Below are 14,728 nucleotides of genomic sequence, written 5' to 3' on the forward strand. Positions count from 1 at the left end.
GGCATTTCAAAGGCATCAGTGCCACGTATATGGACAACCAAACCTAGCCCTGTCTTTCTGTTGGCTATAATGGGAATTTAAATACCAGCTGTGTGAAGGTATGCCAGGAGATGGCTTGTCCTCCTTGGCTCGAGGTGAAGGTAATCGGATGTAACATGAGGAACTACAGGACTGGACACGAGACGTTGTTCAACACAAAGAACAGGCTGCGAAGCTGCCAAAAGTGACCGACACCACCACAAGAGATGGCTGGGTCTCATGGGGGGTTGAGGGACATTCCATGAGAAAAAGCTGAACATCACAGGCAGCTGAAGGAGAGCACCAGGGATCTTTGGGGGCAGAGTCCTGAAAGGTCAGCAGTGCTTCATTTAAGTCCCTAGAGTCTGGAGCAGAGCCCACTCTTCAGCCCAAAACAGCAGGGGCATGATTCAGTTGTCTAAAACCAGAATGTAATGACATTTAAGGTGCTCCAGCTGGTCCAGATGAGTGAGATTGTTGTGCGGCTCCTGTACCATACCCATATGCCCCATCTGTATATCTCAAGGACCCAAGAGCATGTCAAATTACAGTTAGCACCTTTGTTAAGACAAGTAAATCATGGCCAAAGTGACTGTGCTATTGAATTAGGTATACCAGACGCCTAAAATTAGGTGGAATAAATCTGGGCCATATCATGTTCTATGAATCCACATATTAAATGCTTGGGATCCAAGGACAAGGTACTTACAGTCAGATACAACAGAAACAGCTCCATGTCTGGCTCTGGTAACTGAGACACAAAAAAAGTCTTTCCAGGGGAGATTATTCAATCACCCAGATTTTCCTCTGTGATTCAGATGCAGCACAAAGCAATACCCCGTGTATGTCAGCTAAGACCAGCAGACACGATAGCTTTTACATCAACTACTTCACCACTGTATGGACTCTGCCACAAAATTGTTGTGCCTAACTACCACAGAAAGATTCACATCAGCTACTAGTATGTGAAAACACACACAAAAAACCCCAAGCGTCCTGTTTGTCCCCATTCTAGAGAATGAACTTAGGCATCTAAACAAATGATTATGAGCAAGGTCTGAAGTGCCATGACTGAAGAAAAAGGAGACAATGAAAAACCACCTCAGAATGAAAGGCATCAGGGCTATTCTTGCAAAATGCAGAGAGTATTCAAGACTTGTTAAAAGTATGAAGGAATATTGTCATCTAATCCCTTCCAATGTTAAGTACTACCCAAGGTTTTTTTTCTAATGAGCGGAGAGAAATGAGTATCTCCAGACTCAGTTCAGACAATTGCTTAAGAATGGAGTGAGACAGGTTGGATGAATTGCCCTTTGGCTTCTTCAGAGTCAACGGACAACTAGTTTTTTCTAGGTATCTAACTTTAGTAATTAAAGTTAGATTAAATTAATCATAACTTTTAGTACCAACATTACAAGAGCTCTCTAGTTACTAATGCTTACCCTACTTAGTCAGAAACAATCTGTCCTCCAGCAGCCGCAGAAAAAACTAAGCGTGAAAAGAAATTAACGGATCTTCTCTCCTATGCAGCACAGGATACAACTCATCAACTCTTATAGTGGAATTTATCTGCCTACATGACAGCAACTTCATCAAAGCGAGGCACCTCTACCTCTATGTGTAGCCATTTTAGAAATGCACACTTCAGGTACAAGTCATCTCACCCTGAATTAATATAGCACAGGTAGCAAGATCAACATTGGTACTACGTAATGAAGACAAATGAATCCAAAAGAAGCTGGCTTTCTTTCCAAAGGTGGGAAAACTTATTTGTTCCAAGTTACTATGCATTTGCAATGCCCCTCTGCAGCATGGGGGGCACACAGGGTTGAGTATGTTCAGCTGTGCTTCTGCTTTCAAGAAAAAGCTATCCCCAAATGGTGTTACCATACCAATTTCTCTGGTGTTACAAGGTGGGTACAATCTCAGCTCAGCCAGACGGGTACAATAGTTTTCGGGTACTTTACATTGTAGAAGTGGTAATGGTGGTCCAAATTCACCTCATGTCTTGGTTTACATGACCTTTTAATTGTGGTAAAACAATAAAATAAATAAAACAACAAAATAAATAAATAATGCCTAAGCTATCAGTTCAATGTCACTTTAAAATTGTTACTCCATATCAGTTTTCTGTAACATCTCATAGTCAAATACTTCGATCATAAAATAAAACATTCAAGAACACATTGCAGTCTATTTTGTCACTTACTGTCTAAGGATTCTTTAAAATTAGTAAAAATGTAATCTTTATACTGCTACAAGTGCTTTTCAAAACAAGAACTATGTAGGTTTCAGCTTCCCCCCCGAGAAAAGCAATTTTTAGTCTTGCAGGCAGACTTATATTCCTTTTCTCCCTCAGTCTTCTCAGAAGTGTGAAGCTTTTAATTAAGTATTCAATTACAGTGTGCAATCAAGCCACATTCAAAGACTTTTAAGAATTGCTTAGTAACCCCCCCAAAAGTGAATATTCCACAAAAAAACCTTCTTCCGCAATTGTAAATTTTACAAATATATCCCATCTAGAAGTAAAATTAAGAAAATAATATTTTAGGGGAGCTTCACAAGGGAAAATTATATAAAATACTCATGAATTTCATTTTTATAAACTCCTATGTCTCTATCTTTCATACTAACTTATCCTCTGTCTTGCAACAGAAAAAACATCGAGCATACCTGTGAATACCCAGGCCTCACAAATACTCAGATTAGAGCTTACTGACTACATTTCATTATCAGGTAGAGTCAAAAAAGTTTTATTGTATAACAAGAACTTTTGCATGATCCCTAAGTAAAAGGAAATTACTGGTGTAAACGTTGCATTTCCACAAAATACAAACAGAGATATGCTGAATGTGGAACACTTGGTAAAGCAAGTGCAGATAATCGACTTCCTTCTAACGTATTAAAATGTGAGGTCACCTGCTAAGGGCAAAGACTGTACGGCATATTTACAGGACTGTGGACTATATGCCAGAAATAAACAACTCTCAAAAGATACTTAGGGGTCATGGAATAAAACAATCTGAACAAAAGCTTCCCAAAAGATGCAGTGCTATGAAGACAAGAACCAAAGTGCTCCCTAAAGTAAAAATACAGAAATAAACATTTTAGTAAAGAAGTAGTGCTACGTCTATATACCACATGGGGGAAGCTTGTCTACATTCTGAAATGTTACTCCCAGCTCTCTTCTGCAGACATCAAAAATAGGCAGTGAAAGAAAGCCAGAATGTAAAGAAAAAAGCTGTAACAATAATTTGGGGACCAGCAAACAATGAGCAAGACACACAGACTATCAGGAGCAAAAATGAAATGAGCTTCCAGAACACCCCATAGAAAAAACATCTTCAGTGGATAAGCTTTCAAGTGCTCGCAGGTCCATTAATAAAACCTAGGTTTCCTTTTAATTCCTATCCAGGAAAGTAGTCATGTACTTTGGAAACAAAAACAGTGACCAGAACTCTGCTGGATAACACTAATTGTGCCTGTATTTTTAGTTTAACTGTCAGTGTTGATGCTACTACTATTGCTTTTAGACATATGTTGCATTTGAGCCTATATTACAAGCACAAATTATTCTTATCTTAAATAAGCCTACTAAAATCCTCACATAAAATTTGACAGTGTTTCTAGCTGTTTAGTTACTCATGATGAGTTGATAATCCTAGCTCTGTAGCTAGCATGGATTAATAGAACACTTATATTCTAAAACGGGATGGGTATCTTCTCAACTGAAGTCAGATCCAACACCACCTCTCTACCACCCTTTACATAGACTTCAGAATTCAGCATCATCTTCTAATAACAACCAGAAATCAATTCTAGGAAAATATTTAATTATAAGCTGCAAAACAATCAATCCTCAAATATGAAATGAAATTCTTAAATAGTATGCATATTATAATTTAATAAAAAGTAGAAGTCATATTTAAGAGCCATATTAGAAAGGCAAGGGATATCTGTGAAGTGAGTACAAAGTGTCTGATCTTCTATGCACTTGTTGCCATAAGGGTTTTCAATGAGACACTTCTACCGTGAAGTGTACTTGCTGAGTAGAAATGTTCCGGTGCTGGAGAGAAATACTCTGTGTGAAATGCAAGCACGTGCTTCTAAGTAGAATATCAAACCTGAGTTTTTCCCAGTTGAAATATACAAATCATCCTCAGCAGCTGCATTAAAAAATCCAGCGATATCAGCATTTGCAAAACCTCTAAGAAGTGCTTGGAATTATGCAGCTGTTACAACAGGTTACTTCAAATAAATGTAATCTAATAGGAAATAACTCCTCTGCGTGTGTATGTGTGCTCTGAGCACTAAGCTTGTACTGCAGCAGAAGACTGCTATGCATCCTGTCCTCTGAGATGTCACATTCCCTGCAAGGTGCTCAGATGCTGATAGGAGTTACAGCTGCTCATCACCTTTTATTATCAGAAACATACACAAAAAGGAACCAAATCAGTTGTGCCACTTCTTTCATTCCTTCTAGAGCTTTATAAATTTTATTATTTATGATGGAAACAACAATCCAATCATCTGCAAGCTTCAGCACGTTACCATTTGCTACCCCAAAAGCATTTTACATGAAACTTTAATCTCCGTTACATATGAAAAATAAGGATGAGAAAGCCGTATTAAATCTTATTAATCCCATCCGGAGTGCTAGAACATACATCTCTGATGCATCAGTGGACAGCGAATAAACCTATTTTAGAATAATAAAAAAAATCCCACCCTGCACTGGGTGCAGCACTGGATCCAGCTCAAGCATACAAAATAAAAGCTTTCATCCATTTATAGTATTTTCTGTTTGCTTCTGCTGTTAACAGAGTACAGCCTTAAAGTTCACTATTACAGCAATTCTTAACAGTTGATGAAATGTACTTTATATCTTAAAGACTCCAAACTAAATGACTTCACTATGAACGCTTGGGAAGTGGAAAAGAATTTAGGACAATGGGACAGAACCTTACCTCTTTCTGTGTAACAAGTTTCACATCCAGGTAAAACTTTCTGGGGCCCTTTTAGCTGTAAGATTTTTTTTTTTTTTTTTTTAACAGGTAAAAAGAATGTAGTACTGTCAAATTAAATCTCCCCCCCTAGTTTTTCTTCTGGATATGTTATATGTTTGGATATCAAACTTAACTGACATGTGACATTGGGATCCAGTACAATAAAAGCTAAAATTTCACTGATGAGATTCTTGGGGTTTGTGAAATCATAAGCAATTGGAGAGAAACTACAATGGTTCTGTTTCACAACATACCTTATTGTCCACTGATGACATAACAGCATTCATCCTGAAGCACATTACCCATTTTAAGAAATGAAGCAGAGTTTAATCTTAAAACTATAAATTACTGCAGCCAATTGCAAAACCTACAGACTTCTGTTGCCTACTCTTTTTAAACATCTGAAGCAGTATTTCTGAGTAAGAACTCAGAGCCAAACTCTGAATCTAGCCAATACTTCATATTCTCCAGGAAAGAGGAGTTTTCTGTCTGGAAGGCTGAATTGGATGAGATATGCTTTGAAGGCCTGCATAAAAGCTGAGCTCCTACAGACCGACTCCTCGCTAAGCCTCTTAACTCCTCAGTTTATCCACCCACCCACTCCACAGCATTTTACAGAAGTGAAGCTATATAAGGTATCTACAGCCAGGGTGTCAATCAACACCTTCTCATCAATTTCGGAGGAGTTATACCCCTCTGTACCAGCTAGGAAGCTTATACATTGCCATCTCTCTGCTCGCTGGGCTTAATACTGATATGTCCCAACATCTCCCAGTATTACCAAGAAAATACAGAAGAAGCTCTACCACACCATTAAGACTGTGATGTGGCCCTGTTGATTTGAATGAATCTAAAGAACTAAAATAGACAGCAATATTAAAAAACAAAGGGAGAGGGAGGTGACCCTACAGTATAGATAGAGAACTGCTGTTAACAAAACAAACTAGAAAAGTTTCAAACAAAAGATGATTGAAGAAGAGGAAAAAGAAAGAAGGGGTCCAGGTCAGGTCACAGATTAAAAAAACAAAAAAACAACAAACCACAAATACTACCTCAACACTAGAATTGCTCATGGAAAACAGCAAAAAGCTAAGCAGACATCTTATCATAGGAGGTTACATTTAACTTTCATCCTTCTTAAAGCTAACATACTTAATCCACAGAAACAGGGCTTTTAACAAGCCTAGTTCATTATAAACTAGATATAAGCTTTACCTACTTAGTGGTAGACCAGAGGAACATTGTGAAGCTTGTCCAAGTTCTCAAAGTGCTTCACAGCAGAACCTGCTAGAGACCACCACTGTGCTTATACCCTTAAAGATTTATGCCACGATGAAATCTTACTTCCACCATGAAATACTTAAACCAAACATTTTCCTCAGAAACAAAACAGGCTGGTGAGCGCAACAAGGTGAAAAGTTAACTAGCATCATCCAAGTAACTCTCCAGCCTGTATTATTTCATAGGATTGCTTTGGCAGAAGTCTCTCACAAGACCTTTAGCCTTCTTTTGAGCTATCCTAATGCTGGGATGTTTCAAACAACAAATGAAAACTTTTACGAAAATCAGGATGTAATGTAATACGGAAAAATTACATGAGCAGGAATAAATGAGCACAGATTGAGAAATCATAAGAAGATAACAGGAATTAGTTAGAAAAACAGCCTGGTGAAATTTTACTTCTTTTGGCTCACAGGTCCTCTCTCTGTGTGCACTTCCTCAGATATGCTGACTTTGCAGACAAAAATCAATTTTTACTGCTTTTTATTTCAATGCACACTATAGTGCCTAAGAGCTATGACAATCTAAAGTGGATTAATTTTTGGCTAATGCACCATGGACAAAAGTACTAAGCGAATTCTACCTATAAGCCGTTTCAGAAATGACAGTCTGGTACATTATAAAAGTTTTTTGACTGCGCATTTAATAATTCTCAAGTACATTAGTGTTACTGTTGACTCAGTGCCAAACAGAAGAGGCACAATGAGATTTCAAAAATCCCTCTAAAATGCCCTTTCAAAGCATATGGCTAAAAGGGGAAAACACTGTTCAACTTACAAGTACAAAGTTTGAAACTTCAGTACCAGAAAAGAAGAATGCCATTCTTACTGAGTCACTTTTAAAAGTAGGATAAAATTCTGTGTACATATTTATACACATGTACTTACTGATAGAGTGCACTGCAAAACAAAAAATAGGAAAATCAAATTACAGATATTTGTTGTACTTTAAAACAGAATTATTAGATACTTACAACAATCTCACATCTGGTTTCAACACTGAAGAAGAAATAAATACCGTGAAACCAACTTCTACAAAGTGAGGGTAAGAAACATGGCATTTGCTTATTATGTATTATTTGTAAAGGTATAGGTGATAAATTCTTTAGAAATATGAGCATTAATCAAGTCTGACTGAATTATTAATTAAAACAATTTTAGCATAGAACTGCTGCAGCAGAAACTCGAGTCCATTCCCTCCTTGAACATACTGCTCCCATAATGGGTTTTATACATGGCATATAATTTCTCAGAAACTTTTTTCAGAGCCCAGGAAATTCGTGAACCCATCATCATGACTAGAACATACGGATCAAAGCAACTCAACATAACCTTACGTGACATATATCACTCGCTGTGACTTCTGCACAGAGAGAGATTGAACCGATAACCATAGAGTGACTTAAATTTGAAACGATAAATATGCTTTTCTAGTGTCTTTATTGCCTATTAAATTTAAATAATACCTTGTAAGGGGAAAAAGAGGTCACAGACTCTTCTGGCTTGTTTCCACAGGTGCATTATGGACCTGATTCAGTTGCCCATACCCAGATGCACTGGGCCACCTGGGAGGCCCTTGGGAGGCCAAGATACCATCAAAGGAACGGGAGGTAAGGCACAGGACCTGCGGAAGCTCTGTCCCCATCCTGAGTGGAAGCTGGAGGTCAGCCAGGGTAACCGAGGCCGTCTCAAATGGCACTAGACGCCTGCGTGGGACAATCTAAATGGAGCTTCTACACGGGGACTTGGCTCCCGACCAGGACGCCCTACACCACGCAGACATACATACCTTCAGGTCACCTCAGGAGAGCTACTGACTTCGTCCCAAGGCCAACACCTACACCACATCATCTGGGCAGCTCCCCAGATTCCTCCGACTCGAGGGACAAAACTCCCATTGACTGCCAAGCACGGACACCCAGCTTACACTGCAGACACCCCAACTCCAGTATCCAAATCACGAGCCAAATTCCACCCTAAAGCTGGGTGGGATGTTTACCAACATAGGCACCACCGAACTGCAAGCAAATGAGCTCAACTAAATATTGCTAGGACAATAATATTGTAGGATGTCTTATAGTGACTGCAAAGAGACAGATGCCTTCAGAGACTGATTCAGTTAAATGCCTGATTTTGGATAAGACTAATCCACAGCTACCCATATCCTCCAAAGCATAGAAGAGCATGCTCAATCTCTTAATGACAGCTGTACAACCATATGCTCATATTGTCATTAGCTTTATTTCCTTCTCCTGTCGTCTTCCTATATCGTTTATTTGCTGCTTCTTTCCAAGTAAGTTATAAACCTGAAGATAATATCACACCTTAATCACGTTCTTCAACACTTACTACAATCTTAATGGGACCCCAGATGGTAAAAAAGTAAAAATAATGGCACCGAACAGCCACCAGATTGATCCCAGTACTTGAGACTACCGAGAGCCCACCAAAGTAGCGCTAGCAGTCAAGTTACAGCTTTTCTTGGTCTGTCCTATACTTAGCAAAGTCCTGATACTACCTTAGATGTGGACAAATATGCCTTTAAAAATTTACAGCACCGGGATACTTCTGACTTTACAAAAAACCAAACCCACTGTTTTCAAATCTCAAGAGGTACCAATAGTAAAGTTAGCATCAAAGTTTTCTTGCCAAGATGTCCACTATTTTAAGCAACGGATGAAAACTGTGAAGTTTAAAAGACACAAGTTATGCAGGGGAAGAAAAGGATAGCAAAGGAGGAGAACACTTGAAGAACTGCATGATCAGAAAAGAAAATAAAAAAAATCAAACAACTGTTAGCATTTATGTAGTGAAGGAAGACTTGCATACATAGTAAAAAAACTGCAAGTCTGCCATTTGTAAAGCTTGCTAAATTGTGAAAAACACCAAACACGAATGAAATGCCAGACCAAAAATGCCAACTTACTAGTGAAGAAATTCAAAGAATAGGATTACCTTGTTCCAACCTAAAGCACAGGGAACGTTTTGCAGCCTCTATCTCAGGACTTGGATGATCCAGAACACGCCTGCACCACTGCAGAGGACTCAGTGATTTCTCTTGAGAAGTGAGAGTCTTGGTAGGCAAGACGTACAACCTTAACCAAAATACACACAAATATCAGCAAGATATGCAATACTTAAAAGTTTACTTTTGTATTCTCACTTTCCTGCCCACTAATAATTTATAACAGTGCAAAGCCTTGCAATATGATACCTAATAACAAAACATATTCTGAAGTAGAAGAGTTTACTTCAGTTTTCTTCTTCCCTCCTCAGAAAAGTAGGTGGCGAAATATAAACTTTACAGGTCTGGCACGTCAAAACAAAGTTCAAGTAGAATTCTCATAAAAAACATCCATCTCGTCATTACCACTGTCTGAATTTCAGCACTGTCCAAAGTCCAAATGCATTAGGTGCTGTACACACGCCAAAGGTCCTACCAGTTTTCCCTTTTATATTTATCTTTAGTGGAGATCAGATAATTTCAGTATTTGATTTTACATTTAAATCACAATTTCACTGTTATTTACTTCACTCTTTTACCTATAACAATTTAATCTGCTTGTCAGAGCGCTGATTATAATTTAATTTTCATACACAGTATCTTCTCCCAGATGAACCCCATGTTGTACAAGTCAGATTTTTAAAGATTAGAAAACATGTGCTGAGAAACAATGAAAATCCAATTTCAATATTCAATTCCAGCAGGAAAAAAAGAAATAGGCAAGACAAGCTAGCACATACGCGTTATTCTCAGACAAGAGCAGGCAACTAATCAGATGGTCCAGCACATTAGGAAGCCAGGTATCAAAGCAGATTTCATGGGGAAATTCTTGAAGCTGGGACCTGCGTTGCTGCCGTTGCCCTTGCAGATTAGCATACACCAGCAGACGCTGGTTCACCTGGCAGACTGCAAATCTCCCGGGAAGGGAAGGGAGCTATTCCGAGCCGCTGGAGACAGCTCACGGCAATCTGGCCTGACCACGTCTGATCCACGCGGACAGTCAGAGGCAGATTCTCAGGCACCAGCAAAACACTCCACGGGCTGCAAAAGAATCTGGCCTGCACACAGTGGATGCAAAAGGCAAGACCAAGATAAAAAAAAAAAAAAAAAAAAAAAAGAAAAAAAAAAAAAGAAAAGACTGAGCTCCTCAGGGGACTACTAACAGGTAGCAGCCTTTCACTTTCAGGGTTTTGGCTCAACAGCTACCCAAGTCCCCCAAGAGCAACTGTTTTCCCATGTCTGCTCTATATTGGGTTTTTTTTTTTCCTTTGAAGTCAATCAGCACTCTCTATCCAGCTCACAAGGAATAAATATCCTCACTGCGATTGCTATCTCTCTTGGCAATCCCAGCAGAGATGAACTATTGAATTTCTCTGAGGAGAGGACTCATTTCCCCTGAGTTCCTGGGGTGCCTGGCTACACATTTAAAAAATGATACTGGAAAAAAATGAAAAGGAAAAAAAAAATAAAAAAAGCTTTCAGCTTTCCTGTTAACCTGCAGAAGTGCTTCAGAAGCTAAGTATCTGACTTATGATCAGACATTTGTGTAAAAAGCTGAACAGCAAAAAGAGGTTTGACTTGTCTGCAACGATGCTAATTTTTCTATGTTTTTTTGTAACTGCAGTTAAAAAAAAAAAAAAAGCAAAGGTATTTAAGGCCTAAAATTACTAATCAACAACTAGGATACACATTGGTCTTTGGCTTTCCAGATAGCAGTTTGCTTTCAAGACTGACATTACAAAAAAGTCCGAAGCAGCTGGCATCACACAGCTGACCTTTCATGGACAACGAGGGAGATTTAGCCTTGAACTAAAAACATTCAACAGCTAGAACAACTCACTCTTAGTGGGATAAATTTGTTAACAAACCCCTGTCACCAAATTCTTCCTGCAGACACATATGTATGTCATGAAGGCAAGTTTTGGCCCCCCAAAAGCATTTAGGATTGCTTCCGGGGGGCAAATCAAATAGGAAACTCTACTGAGGCACATCAAAAAAGACTGACTTTGTATCGCACTGAAATATAAACAGGGAAAAACATTTTGTTTAACAGGACGGGATCAAACAAATTTAATATTCCTTAATGTGAAGTTAAGAGGTTAGGACCAAGGTAAGATTTGATTCAAGTCAGGATCAACAACCTCAAAACAGCCCTGCGCAGACTAATGGTACACACAATGAAACAACACTGACAAAAATTTCCATACAATTTGTTGATGATTCTCAAAAGCAATTTTCAGAAACTGCAGCATGGTATTTTTTTGTGCGACAAAGTACACACAACCATCATTCAAGACATTTTTAGGATATATGGATTAATTTTTAAATCCTTTCTCTGCTACCAAAAATAAGGATGTTTACATGCATCTCAGCTGCATTATACTGTATTTTATTCTTAGCTGATGTAAAACCTCAGCTCGATTTAAAAGCTAGCCACATAAAAAACCCACACTGAAACTTTGACAGGTACTTAAGAGTTATTTAAATATAAATAATAAATTTTTTATTACTGACACTTTAAGGCAACTGAGCATCAATTATGTTTAACATGGTCACGCAGCCAACAACTTCCATAGTATTCCAGCAGTGTCCCTACAACGTTTGTCCACGTTGCTGAGACAAGTTTTGAGGCACCAGGCTTACTTATTTATTTATTTACCTCCCTAGTCTAATTTCCCCTTCTATTTGTTTTTAAGTGAGCGTTATCATTCCTCTAGGTCGATTTTATTTTCCACCATATTCATTCGCTATTCATTTCTGCTTTTAATTCAATTTACCGGCACCCAGCCGTGCCTTCTGGAGCTACACAGGCGCTGAAGATACACAGCCAAGCATTTAGATCAATGTCTAAAAGACAAAAGCCCTCCCAAATCCCTGAAGATGGGAGACAATTGGGCACAGATTTTAGGATGGGGAGGCAGCACTGCTCGGATAACGGCTTTCCCGGAACGATTCCGCTATTTTTAATTCCTAATGTAAAGAGGAGGCCGAAACTAGGCTGAGACCCGAAATTAAAGACAGACCACCGTCCTCAACGGGGACCACGAGCACAGGTCTCCCGCCGAGGGCGCGGACGAGACCGGGGGGGGGAGCAAAGACCCCACCTGAACGCCAGCCCGGACACGGCCCCACTCCGCCGGTCGGGTTAACCGCACCGATGGCACGTTTTGGGGGAGGAAAAAAGGGCAGATTTAAGTTTAAGCAGAACGAGATCAAGTGGATTTGGGGGGGGGGGGGGGGGGCAAGCCTAGTGAGAGCCCGGGCAGCACCAGCGGGGCGGGCGCTGCGGGAGGCGGCGGGGGCCGCCAGCCCGGCCGGAGCCCGGGGGGAGCACAGCCGCGCCGAGGCCGGGGCCGGCCCGAGCCGCACGTACCATGTATCCTCGTCCTGTCCGCAGCAGCCGTCCTCCAGCTCCAGCACCGCCACCTCGTCCAGCACCGTGGCGGGGGCGGCGGCGGCGGCCGCCCCCGGACCACCACCGCCACCACCACCACCGCCGCCGGCTTCCTGGCCGCCGCCGCCGGCCGCCGGCAGGCCGGGCGAGGGCTTGAAATAGGCGAGGGGCTCAGGGGGGCCCAGGGCGGTGGCGCACAGTAGGGTGGGCACCGGGCTGGGCATGCAGGGCACGGCCCCGCCGCCCGCCGCGGAGGGGGGGCTGGCGGGGCGCAGCCCGCCGGGGGCCGGCGGCGGGGCGAGCAGCAGGTGCGGGCCGGGCGGGCCGGTGGCGACCGCGGCGGCGGCGCGGCTCCGGAGCTGCTCGTTTTGCTTCTCCAGCTTCCGCACCAGCTCCTGCAGCTTCTTCACCTCCAGCTCGGCGCTGACGGCGGGGCCGGCGCCGCTCCCTTTCACCTCCGCCATCATCGCCGGCTTCAGCAAGGCAGCCTCCATCCTGCCGGCCCGCCGCCGCCGCCGGCACCTGCTCCGCCGCGCCGCCGGAGGGCAGCGCCCGCCCCCCACCCCCCCGGGGGAGGCGGGAGCGCCGGGGAGCGCCGCTCGCCGCGCTGGGGGGCCGGCCCGGCCCTGCGCTGCGCTGCCCGCTCCCGCGCCTCCCCTCAGCGGCGACGAGGACGCGGGTGGGATCCCCTCCCACTCCGGCAGCCGGAGCGCCGCGCACACGCGGGCGGCGGGAACAAAGAGCCGCCTGGCTCCCCCGCCATCGGCCCCGGGGACGGGCGGCGGCCGCCTCGGCGGGGACCCCCGCGGGTAACCCCCAGGGGCGGCGGCGCCGCCTCAGCGCGGGTCTGGAAACAAAGGTGCTTCCCCAACCCCCAACCCAACCCCACCCGCGGGCTGGATGTGGCCCAGGACGCCGCTCCTCTCCTGAGCCGCGTAATTAGAGCCTGGTGGTGTCAGGGTTGTAATTATGCAGATCGAAAGTGTGATGGGAATGGGAATCACGAATAGAGGCTTTGTTGGGTTTGAAAGGAACGAATTCAGCCCGAAGCAGGAATTTGTGGGTTAGAAACGTGCTGATTCTAGGAGTTTGGATTCACAGCGAGGAAGGCGACATATTCTTGAAAATGCGTTGCTGGTGAAGCGGGAATACTGAACCCAGCGCAGCAGAAACCCGCATAACTACTTCATTGTTTATGGATAGGAGAACCCCTGAGGTGAAAGATGCCCTCGCATTCAAATGACTTTTTTAACACAGTCCAGATAAGTAGTTGGCTTTGTAACGTTTCAGTCTTTGAGAGAGGGATGAACGGCGCTCGCTCATGGCAGTGTTTTACGTTGTCCTTCATTGCCCAGTACTGGAAGGAACCATAGCTCGTGTCCTTTCCTCCCCCCTAGCAGGTGAGCCGAGATTCAGTGTTGCCCAAGGTAGCTCAGCCATCACACAGCCCTCATCGGGTTCATTGCCCCTAGCTGCAGCTGCAGGGGACAGCCTCCTGAGTTACTGTCCTGAAGTCTTCTAAAGCTCTGATATGAAATGGAGAACAAATCTCCAGGAAGCATGGAAGTTGCTCAGCCCCTGCTAATAATAGCTGTCAGTCGGTCGCTACCCAATTCTTGAGCATCAGCTTCGGGCAGAGTAGTAGCCGTAACAGCCACCGCTGCCTCCACGGTGCTGCATCGCTGCCTCAGGTTTCCTAGGTAAGGAGGAACAGACGCTAATTCTCCGTTCAGGGCGTAAGTCAACTTTGAAATCATCCAGCCTGTCACAGTTTTCTCGCTTTTGTTTATAGCCTGAAAACTTATTTCTGCACGTGCACAGGACAATGGCATTAATGTTTGTCAGTCTTTTAAGCACTCTTACAGTGCAAATAATAACAACTGGAGCTACAGGAATGACTGGAAAGGAAGATAGAGCAGGGCACAAAGCATTGGCTTCCAGATAACCTAACTTTTATCAAAGAAGAGAGCAAGTACAGCCCCCAGTGTACTACATTGCAACCAGATAGGGCTTAATCCAAAACTTT

General features: G+C 42.8%; 1 protein-coding gene across 2 annotated transcripts in view; it reads right to left on the reverse strand.

Annotated features, from left to right (window-relative positions):
• Positions 1-13,196, reverse strand: part of SLAIN1 (SLAIN motif family member 1) — a 52,841-nt gene extending 39,645 nt beyond the window's left edge. For both annotated transcript variants that reach the window (XM_075045830.1, XM_075045829.1), the window contains exons 1-2: positions 12,682-13,196; positions 9,260-9,399 (exon numbers count right to left, since the gene is read on the reverse strand). In XM_075045830.1, coding sequence (XP_074901931.1) covers positions 9,260-9,399; positions 12,682-13,196 — 655 coding nt within the window. The remainder of the gene's footprint in view (positions 1-9,259; positions 9,400-12,681) is intronic.
• Positions 13,197-14,728: the final 1,532 nt, after the last annotated feature.

This window comes from Buteo buteo, chromosome 14 (genome assembly GCF_964188355.1).
Source record: "Buteo buteo chromosome 14, bButBut1.hap1.1, whole genome shotgun sequence".
NCBI lineage: Eukaryota > Metazoa > Chordata > Aves > Accipitriformes > Accipitridae > Buteo > Buteo buteo.